Raw genomic sequence first — 10,792 nt, forward strand, 5'->3', positions numbered from 1 at the left:
CCTTTTGTTCCGAATAATCCGATCTAGATACCATAGCCAGGGTGCTTTATTTTACCTCATTTTGGTTTCATTATCTGACTTTGCGGGCACGAGTTCCTGAGTTATGGGTGTGTTGGACAGACAGCCTCTGCCTGTGCGGGCAGCATTTTCGGTCTTTGTTCCAGTAAAAGTCTTGACTACTTCTCTTTACACTTTTTATAATTTCTTCTGCCTGTACCTGTTCACTTAGGTTCTGTCCACGGTAGACAGTAATGAATCAATAATAGAACGATGAGTATGACAAGATCTGATTACCCGTATAGATTCAGCTTTGCTCGATTAACCGAACCCTCTTGATTAAGTTTCAACCTTGAGCCATCGACAACACTACTCTAACCAAGAGACGAGAGAGATACCAGAGATAGAGAATAGTAGATATGTATATGTACACAAGAGTAAAGACAAGAACTCTCACCCAGTAATACACAGGTTGAGGAAAGCAAACAACAGCAAGATAAGAATACAGCTAGAAAGAAAGAAAAAAAAACAAAAAAAAAAAAAAAAAAAAAAAAAAAAAAAAAAAAAAAAAAAAAAAAAGACGAGACAAAAATAAAATATAACCCGCATAGACGCCGCAACCCCAGAATGTGGAAAAACAGGGGGAAAGAATAAAAGAAGATGCCATGCAAACCAGAAAAGCAGCATAAGTAAATGTGATAGGCGTCATCTCTGAGACATTCCTTGTTTTCCATCCTCACTCACGTACACACACACCCACCCCCTCCCTCCGCTCTATATGTCATACATCCATTTCCATATACCAAAGATTTCTTGTTTTCTTGGACTCCTTACCGTCCAGTAAACCAGCTCTTCCAGCTTCGCGTCGACTGCTTCGCAGCATCTTCGGCGTTCTCGGCCAACGCATCCAGCTGGCCCTTGGGAACAGCAGGAGCAGCAGACTTGGCCGCATCCTCCGCAGCCTTAGCGTTCAGCGCCTCCAGCACTGCGGACTTGTTGCCGCCCTCCAAAACACTATCGGGGATAGAGCTGCTGCTATCAGCAGCGGCCTTCTCATCCTGCTTCAAACCACCGAAGATGAAGTTCTTGACCTGATTCCAGGGCCGCTGCGCCTTAGCCTCCTCCTTCTTCTGCTGGAAGATCTCCCCGATCTTCTCATTCTTCAACAGCTCCAATTGCTCCGTGTTGGCCGTACCGGCAGCATACGCCGTCTTCGCATCCTGCAGTCTCTGCATCTCCTTCTCCACCCACAGAGCCCGCTGCCGACGGTTGTATAGCGTTAGAGAGATGACAGAGTAAACTGTTAGAGCTCCGCAGACACCTGTTTTTATTCATTCCCGAAACGCGTCAGTCAATCGTTATACATCCTCGCGGCGGCCAACACATATGTGTAGTCCATTTGTATTCATGGTAATGATGGAAACATACCGGATGCAGCAATCAGCGTGTACACCATCGTCTTATGCGCCTTGTTCGCAAATCGACGTCCTACCTCAATCATCTGATCCACCCGCGATGTCGACTGAGCTAACCGGGCCGCGCGGGCCTGGGCCCTCAACCGCTCGACCTTTTCCTTGGGAGACTCCGGTCTGCCATTGGCGTTTAACTGCGGCTGTTGCTGTTGCTGGGAGGTGGGCTTGGCCATCGAGCTAGGGAGCTTGTAGGGGGCCGCCGCGCTGGCCGAGCCGGGCTTGGAGTGCGCGTAGGGACCGGTGGCCGTGAACCGGGTCGCGTCTGCAGCGGAGCGGGACATTTCTAGATTGAGTCGGCGAGGATGGATTTGTCGGTGAGGATGCCCGAGGGTGGTAGTAGTAGTAGTTGTTGGTGGTGATATGGTATGATGTGACCGGGATGGAATCAATCGGAACGGTACATTCGGCGGTGGGCGGGGGGTGGGAGAGGCGAAGGGTTGCGCGCGCCAAGGGAATAAGTCGGGGTTAATTGGAGAGGACGACGGAGGGTCGAATCCAATAGGCACGAGATTGGGATTGTCGAGCTGGCGAGGGGAGAGCAGCTGAAGCCAACGGGGGTCAGGCGGAGTTTGGAGGAGGAGGAATTGGGAATGATTGCCGGCCGGGGAAATTTTCAGCGGAAAGAAATCCAACCTCGTCGATTCGAGGCCGAGCCGGACACTAACTTACTACAACTCCGCTTCCGATTTACTCCATAGTTTATCATCTAGACAGCTATTTGCCTTGACACCAACTCTAGTTAGCTTCATGGTCGAGCTACAGCAATCATTAATTTCATCACATCTCCTATGATTATCGCACTATGGACTACAACGCAGCAGACTTGAGCTCCGTCCTCAGAACTCTCTCCGCCTTATCCAACCAGCAACAACCACAAGCTCAATCACAACTACAATTACAACCACAATCACACCCTCCCTACTCTCACAACCCAGACCCCACAACACAAACAGCACCAACAGAAGACAATGATCCCTACGAACCCACCGAATCCCTTCCCCAGCTCCCTATCCCCCCGAAACCCACCTCTTCACGACCCCAACATCACCAAACACAAACACACCCACAGCCACGACCAGCACCAGCACCAGCCGGACCCATCACCGAAGACACCTCCACCATAACCACCTGGCCAACGGCCCTCCGCTACGTAATGCGCACGGTAGCCCAAAACGAAGAAATCCAACGCCGTCTCCGCTGGCTAATCCAACGCCAACACGACCACGAGAAACAATGGTGGCAGGGACGAGAAGCGCTCTTGAAGAAACAATCTGCCCGGACGGAAAAGAAGAAGGAGTTGGATGCTGTGTTGTGAGTCTACGTTATTCCCTATTCACGTATCCCCAGTCATCAATATACAAAGAAACAACAATGAGAAAAAAAAGTCAGGCAGAGAGATGAGTTAATCATTAATGGATTAGACGATCCGTCGGCGCTCCCGTTGATGAGAATAAGCAAGTTTCTGTATGTATTTCCTTGCCTGCAGGTCATATGCGGATCTGGATACAGATGAAGGAGAAGCACAAGGAAGATCATCCACCATAGTGCTGGTGTTTATCCTTGTCTCTCACACAGACAAACAAAACACAACAGAAAACTACCTACACAGCTAATACTCAATGATGAATGAAACAGACAGCCGAAGAAGACCGCGCGGAACTAACCAACTACGACGCCAAAGTATACAAAGCCTCCAGACAAATGTCCGATGCTATGATAGCGGAGCTCAAGGCACTCAGGATTCCCTTTTTCACTATTAAGAAGGGTCTTGTTTTGGATTCGGACCCATCAAATATGGGAAGAACAACAACCACTGCCCCAACGGTCAAGCAGCAGCAGCAACAGCAGCTTTCCCGAGAGGAATTGTCGGCGCTTCAACTGAGAATGTTGGAGTTGTTGCAGGATCTTTGTCGGGAGTGATTGGTATCAATACGATGATATGACTGATGCTTGAAAGGCCAACAAGTTGATGTAGATTTCACTATTGTGGTCCATCATGGGGCTAGATAGTGTGTTTGTCCCTTTTTCATTGGCGAAGCTGCACAAATGATTCTCCTTGGTCTTGTGCCTTTTCGTTGGCAAGGCCTTGGCAGGATGCACTCTGTGACGTGGGGATTCACCCAAAAAACCCAAACCTCGGCTTCGGCCTCACTGGGGCCTCAGTGCGCCCAGTGGCTCGATACTCTTGTATTGACGATTAACATTATGTACACACGCACAATCCCCGCTTCTATCTCAGGCCACATGCCTAACCGTCTAGTCCGCCAAAAGGTCAAGAAATGCTCCGCCCCCGTTATTGATGAACCAGTTCTGTCTATGCAAAAGCAATGAATGCTCCTATGGAAGCACAAATGCATGAATCGGGTGGCTTAGGAGGAGCCCCAATAGAACAACAAAATGGAAATGACAATGTCCGACATCCAGAGCACCAAGAGCGAAATGTTGGCCAAGTAAATGCAAAGCTGCCGCACAACACCTCGGAATGCGAATGTAGCCGATGGGCTGATGGATCAAATATATAGAGATAGAGTATGGAGCTCAGATGGGAGACAAGGGAATGCTGGATAACGTAGTCTACTCGAGCTTCTTCTCCGTAACGGCGACAGCCACTGCTACGGCCGCTCCCAGTATAGCGCTTTCAGGTGCCAGGTCCAGGCACACCTGAGGTTCCGTGGTGGTATCCGACGATGGCCGCGACGCGTTCGTCTCCTTGACAAGGTCATTCAGATAACCCTGGCAACGGTCCCGGAACCCAGGGTATTTGTTGATGACACTGCCGTCGCATGCGATTGACAGACTCCGGTGATTCTCTTCGCTTTCTACCACGGTCACCTCTTGAGTTTCCTTGATCGAAGGGGGGGCCGAGGGGGCCGACGCGGGAAATTCTGCCTCATTCCGCAGGCACCACATGCTGTGGATTGCCGTTGCCAGATATCCTGCTGCTCGCTTAGAGACGACCTGGCAGACTCGTCGGAGGAAGCGCAAATCTTCGACAGACGGTGACACAGTAAATGTATGTTCCTTCTGTAGAAGCGCCGCAGATGATGAGAGAAGCGGGGTTGTATCAGCTTCCAGCGCTGCAACGATACTGGTGTCGAAGGAATATGCATCGCGCATCGAATGAGGCAACTCCCCGCCGAAGAGCTTGGCAGATTCCACCGCTTCAACAATGATGAGACGGATGATCTCGCCCAGATAACGCCCAGTGATCATATACTCCAGAGGTTGGTAGTCCGGCCGAAGGTGTGTTCGGTTCAAAACCTCATCCCAGCGAGTCTTGGGGAGGATACTGCCGCCAAACATGCTCATTTCGCTGTTGACGATAACGTGCTTGGCGTAGTCGAACCAACCTGGCGGTCTCGCACCGAACTTGGTCAGTCCAATCTCATGAACTGGAAAGTGGATTGCCACATTCGTTCCAGTTCCTAGAATAAGCGACATGCGTGTCTTGGGTTCGATGTAGGCGCGTGAGAGGAGTGTCGCGGAGCTGTCGTTCACGATCCCATCCACCTGGACATTGAGGTCTCGCTTCCGACAAGACTGAACGATAAGATCACCCAGCTCTTGCCCAACGGTGCCATTGGAACAGTGAAATCCTTTGCCCATGTGGATAACGAGACCACTACTGTTGGACGTTTGTTCAATGGGGAACGACCACGATAATCCCATCGACAGTGGCACGGCCTCTCGTCCATAGTTGGTGCCCACTTCGCGTAGCATCGAGTCGATCTTCTCCGCCATCCAATCAAAGAAGAGAGTGCCCTCCAGCAACTTGACATCTTCGTCAATGTACGATGACGAGACGTGAAGGATGCGCATGTCTCCCTGCCCACGTAGTTCAACCAATGCTACCCGCAGCGTTGAGCCACCGACATCCAGAGCGAGGAACGTTCCCGTCTCTGTTCCGGAGGGCAGGGCATGGTTGTAAGAAGGTAGCATGCAGACGGGGCTAGATTGTAGACAAGACTTGAACTGCGCACGGATCTTGTCTGACATGGCGACCATGTTCTGTACAGACAAAGGCGCCGTGAACAGACGATCCACCTCGTCAGCAAACGCATCAAGGGAGCGACGTCCCCAATACGCTCCATGGAAAGGCTTCCGCCGCTTACGGGAGGGGTCGCGGAAGAGGGAAGGGAACAATAGCATAGCCTCCAAGGCGGCAACTATGTTTGTAAAAAGTTCTTGCATTCGATGCAAGACTTTGACCAATGGGGCCGACATGATTTAGAGAGGGAGAGATTTGGGTCTTGGGTGAGGAGGAAGGCGATCAGAGAGGGTTTCCCAATCCCAAGCTGATGGTGATGAGGGATGAGGGGGTGTAGTTGTATGAGCGGGTAGTGGTGGTCAACGCAGATAAGGGCTCATACGGGCAAGTGAAACTTGGGAGAGGGTCAAAGAAGCATCGATACGAGCAAATGCCACTTCGAGATGATAATAAAGAAGCCAAGTCAAGGCTTGCCGGCCCAAGTGATGACAATCGCCGAAGCGGGAAGGATGCGCAATGCAAATGCAGAATAGAACCAGTCTCTACTCCAAGGCGATGAAGTAATTCAAGAGAAATGGACAAGGCTTTAAGAAGTACCGCTGATTACCCGGGATGATGAATCCTTGCACAGGGTGCAGCGGAAAAACCAATGTTGAGACGGGGATTGCCAGTGCAAAGGGAGTAGTAGTAGTAGTAGTAGTAGTAGTAGAGGTAAGTAGTAGTTGGTAGATGAACCTGGCAGGGAGAAAGCGGATGGATGGAGTTGGATGACGAGCGGGCGTTCCAGTGCCTGGCGGAAAGAGAACTGGATCGAGTTGCACGGAAGGAAAGATGGAGGTGTAGCCCCGAGAGATGGTAGCGTTATAATTCCAGGGAAAATATGGAGTAGATGAGTTTGATTGAAGGGAGGGGGGGAAGAGAGAGAAGGAAAGAAAGGAGAGGGGGGAGAGGAGAAAAGGGAATTAGAAAGAGTGAAGGGAAAGAAGAGGTAGTAGTCGTGAGTGGTATCGATTGTATTGTAGTTTTGGGAGTCGCAAAGTATTCTTAGCAGGAGAGTAGCGGTGGTAGTAGTTAATAGTAATAGTGGTAACTAGCAGTAGTAGTATTAGTGGTAAGTGGTAGTAGCGGTACTACCGGGTTTGGTGGGAAAAGGAAACGGGAAACGAGAGGGACGATTGAAGGAAAGGGAACCAACCTACGCGTGTTTCATTCCTCGTCAGGAACCAACGTCCGCATTGGCTTTCCCGCAGGCTGGAATGGCTTGCTTGAGGAATCTGCAATTCAAAGGGGGGGGGGGGGGGAGAAAAAAAAAAAAAAATCCCAACCAACCCGGAAGAAAGGGAAAAAAAAAAAAAAAATTTAAAAAAAAAAAAATAAAATCTAAAAAAAAAAAAAAAAAAAAGAAGAGAAAGTCATGAATTTGCAGGCCATCGGTATCATACTTTCCAGTGGTTTGCCGGTCAGGTCGCAGGGTGGTAACTCACTGACTACTACTAACTTACTGCGACTGCGACTTACTTGGGTGGTACTACTTCCTCCCTGCTCTGTCTGTCTGGTATGGTTCCTGGCAGCTGGTTCGTTCCGTATTGTATTTACCTGTGACTCCATTACTTACACAGATGCCGTCATTGAATCACTGACTCGAGATTCACTTGAAGAAATCAATCCATTGTGAACGAGACACTATTAGTTACCTAATCAATTTGATGTACTGATTCAGAGAGGACCGATTGCTACCTTGTCGGCTGGTAATTACTCGGACTTTCCCCGGAAGTTATTGATGGCGACCGAAAGAGAACCTCTGCCGTCATGAACCCCTAAGGATGATGCGATGGTGCATGAAACAGATACTACTACTGCCTACATAGTAGCAGTGGTGGTGTATTGTGTAATACTTAAAGAGATGGTATAGTTATCTGATCCATCATCCCGGTTAAAAGAGTACTACTAAGATTGGGTTTTGTGTGAGACCTGGATCCATGCCTGGTCTAGAACGACCAGGGCTAGCTTCGGATGCTCGGAAGGTACTGTTTCTAAGAGGAAGACAGATTCAAGGATCATTTGAACACCGCATGGAAACGAAAGAGTTCCAAAATAGCCATCGAACTGCGTTATCATCATCATCGTCATCTAATCATCCGCAGAAATCGGGCGAATGCATGATCTAATCATCGACTTGATACTCCGTATTTCAGTAGTCTCTTCAGGGGTATAAAGAATAAGCATAACTCACTGGAAGTCTGATCTCAACTGCAGTCAGCTTATCCTTACTAGTGAAGATAGGTGACGGAAACAATGAGACACAAGAAACACCCATCAATGACATTGACATGGTTTCCCGTGCTGAGGAAAGGGTCTCCCTATACTCACTCAGTATTAGATCTAAGGAAGGGAAGAGTACCACCCGGCGTGATGGGAACAGATGAACCAAGTGGGGCCCGGTGAAGTTTAGAAGCGACAGAGTTGCATCCAAAATGGATCGGGGAGGTCATCGACCCTCCGCTTGGTTTGGTCTTCAGTACATCAACCCTGTGTGTGTCTGTCTGTGTCTGTGGATACGGTTTGGACATTGTTTCGGTAATCCTTATACCGGTTCTCCAACCGTTGGTCGGGCAGAGAAGTCATTTTAATTCAAAATAAATTGAATCTCTTCCGGCTAGTCACATAACCGAGTATGTAGGTCTACTGTGACTCCTCACAGACAAACGGGATGAGTGGGATGAGTAGGGTTCAAGGAGGATGATCGGATATACTGCAGCCTCCCTGGCATTCCCTTCTCCTTTCCCAGAATCCCCCATGATGGACTTTTGATGCAGCCAGAGGGAATTGGAATGTGACACCTTCGTTTGGTTGAAAGGAGCGACTGGGTGCAACGGTGGTAGTGGGCCCGCTCCCAATGGCCGGGAGTGTTACATTTTACCCATCCTCCTCCCCACCAATCACCGTCTCTCCCTCGGCAAGTTACTTAGTAGTACTCTTACTACTATCTACTCACTACTTACTTACTAGTATCTGATCGGTTTCTTATTCGGGTGTTTTACTTGCCATGGAAGTGCTTGGCCGAATTAATCTTAATCATCATAGCACCATATCAATTTTAAATACCTCTAAGTAGGGGTACTACATTTCTACCTCAGTGAGAGAGACTGCGCATTCCTAAGATTCCGCCAAGGAACGGGACATGTGCTGAGACGCACAAAGTCAGGAAGGTAATCATCGATAACCACACTAAGAATAACAATCAGCAACAGTATCATTCATCTCCGCATTTCAGGAGTGATCGATCTCTATCGGCAAGGACAATTTTGACCAACTCGCTACTAGCCCGATCTGTTATCTAGTAGTACTCATGCGTTTCAGGGTCCTCCTCGCTACCACTCAGACAGGCCAAGGTTGGTGCAAGGGACCAAATGCCTGTCAAGATACCCAGGAGATTTTGATCCTGCAAGGAGCGCTATCCCCGCTAAATTTCCATTCTGATAGATGTCGGGGTGCTGTGCTGCCCTGATGCAATCCGTCATGACTCGGCAGCAGTGTCCAATCTGTAAACTTCATCTAATCATAGCATATACCAACTACTACTTGTATACGATGAGTCGGGCACCTTTCGGTTTCACTCCCACATAGCAGCCAGAGGATAGGTGCTGCTGATACGGGCCAAGACACTCTCTGCCCACGTGGTTCTCATGACTTCCCAACCATCCATCACCCCCATATCTTCCACGGAGCATGATTTATGGCGTTCATGGCATGGCTGAACGCCATAAATTCAACCCCGTGTGTCTGTGGACCTACGTGGCCCACCAGAACACCAGACCTTGATCCTAACGATGCGAGCTTTGCTTATGGGAGAACCTCGACGACCACAAGTCCTGCCCAGGCAGGTCGTAACATCATGGTCATCATCATCATCATCTCCTATACAAATGACGCCAAAGTCACTATAACACCTACTAAGAGGAAATCACACTCTCCCTCAGCCCACGTCACTACTACTTGCTCTCAAGCGAAGATACCTTGCTAGCAAGACAGAGCTACAATGATGAACCATTTGATACCGTGTCGACAGTATCCTCTGCCCCAGGACCCACAATCCTAGCACCATCTACCCATCTACAGTGAGCAGTCATGCAACCCAAGCCCCGGCAACGTGATCTACTCACTCACTAAAGATAACGCGGGTCGGGTACATATTTTCCATGACCTCGTATCGAATGAGCCAAGTCCAAGTAGTCCGGGTCATCCGAGAGGGGAACACCACTGACTGCTGCAACATTGTAAGACCAGCAAGAGATGGCGACACCACTCACCACCATCATCATTATGACTATCATCAATATAATGCTACTCACACCATGTCGGACTTATATTATACATTCAATGAGACTGTCGTGCTCAACTACCTGGTCCACCCGACTTTTAGCCTTGCACTACCACCATCATCCACTCCCCATCTTGCATCACTGCCACTGTGTGACAATGGCTCGGTATTCGCGCTTACTTTCTATTTTTCTGTTGGGAGAGAGGGGATGGGGGGTTTAGAGAACTGCTGGTAGTGACGTGGTTCCTATCCTCATTTTCTCTTTGATCAATGTGTTTGTGATGGCTTCATTTCCAATGGCAGTAGTCCCCAGTAAATAATAATCTCATCATAGTTCTGTCATAGGGGACCCCTCAGTACTTAAGTATATATTCCTATGGGATTGCTGTGCGGTGTGCTTGCACTCTCTATTGGTACTAAATCCCATCCAATCGAGCCTTGATCAGTAGTATCCATCTAAACAGCGCTCATTATATTCATATTACTAGTAGAAGGATAATGGCACGAATAAATTCTCCAAGAAAATTATTTAAGATATACTTGACAAAGGTGGTCTGAACAGTGGTGGTATAGGACCGTACCAAAGCTAAATCCCCAGTTTAGATCTGTGCTCGGGGATCGAGAATAATATCGACATGAAGATGAGAGAGAGATTGACAGCGGCCATGTGTAGATTGACATTTGCTTACTTGTGTAGAGTTTTAGTATAGTTTCAGGCTCCAGCGGGAGGCGTTCGTTCCTGCCTCATCATGACATCACCCCCAGTGTGAAATAAGTGTGCATACTAGCAAGTCCATCGTATACTTCACTCGGGTATACTCTTTTCTTTTGTAACAGCCGCATTTCTTTTTCCTCGAGCACACCCAGTTATTTACATATTGCTATAAACACTGAAACCACTTCTCGCATCATGCCGACGAGAAGAGTTCAAGACAAGACGGGAGAACAGATAAACGAAGGAGACTACGTGTATACAAAATATCGTGGAGGAACCCACGAGGGAGAAGTAAGCCT

General features: G+C 48.7%; 3 protein-coding genes across 3 annotated transcripts; 1 reads left to right on the forward strand and 2 right to left on the reverse strand.

Moving 5' to 3' along the window:
• Nucleotides 1-536: 536 nt before the first annotated feature.
• On the reverse strand, nucleotides 537-2,058 carry BO85DRAFT_413590 (cytochrome c oxidase assembly protein COX14). The gene is made up of 2 exons (XM_025657613.1): nucleotides 1,426-2,058; nucleotides 537-1,318 (listed from the first exon to the last, which is right to left on the reverse strand). The coding sequence occupies exons 1-2, from the start codon at nucleotides 1,748-1,750 to the stop codon at nucleotides 828-830; spliced, it is 816 nt and encodes a 271-aa protein (XP_025520323.1). The 5' UTR covers nucleotides 1,751-2,058; the 3' UTR covers nucleotides 537-827.
• A 213-nt stretch (nucleotides 2,059-2,271) lies between these two features.
• Nucleotides 2,272-3,389, forward strand: BO85DRAFT_435005 (uncharacterized protein; the record flags this gene model as incomplete). The annotated part of the gene is made up of 3 exons (XM_025658497.1): nucleotides 2,272-2,780; nucleotides 2,891-2,933; nucleotides 3,105-3,389. 3 exons carry the CDS (start codon nucleotides 2,272-2,274, stop codon nucleotides 3,387-3,389), a joined length of 837 nt encoding a protein of 278 aa, XP_025520324.1.
• Nucleotides 3,390-3,934: 545 nt separating this feature from the next.
• BO85DRAFT_134321 (putative hexokinase) lies at nucleotides 3,935-6,056 on the reverse strand. Its single transcript, XM_025654022.1, has one exon. It carries the CDS (start codon nucleotides 5,691-5,693, stop codon nucleotides 4,044-4,046), a length of 1,650 nt encoding a protein of 549 aa, XP_025520325.1. The 5' UTR covers nucleotides 5,694-6,056; the 3' UTR covers nucleotides 3,935-4,043.
• Between the last annotated feature and the right edge of the window lie 4,736 nt (nucleotides 6,057-10,792).

The sequence above is a fragment of the Aspergillus piperis genome (assembly GCF_003184755.1).
Source record: "Aspergillus piperis CBS 112811 unplaced genomic scaffold BO85scaffold_2, whole genome shotgun sequence".
Classification (NCBI taxonomy): Eukaryota; Fungi; Ascomycota; class Eurotiomycetes; order Eurotiales; family Aspergillaceae; genus Aspergillus; species Aspergillus piperis.

Coding starts and splice junctions, on each gene's coding strand:
- BO85DRAFT_413590 (XM_025657613.1), bottom strand. CDS start 1,750: ATGTCCCGCTCCGCTGCAGACGCGACCCGGTTCACGGCCACCGGTCCC. Junction 1,319..1,425: donor CACGCTGATTGCTGCATCCG/GTATGTTTCCAT, acceptor GAATAAAAACAG/GTGTCTGCGGAGCTCTAACA.
- BO85DRAFT_134321 (XM_025654022.1), bottom strand. CDS start 5,693: ATGTCGGCCCCATTGGTCAAAGTCTTGCATCGAATGCAAGAACTTTTT.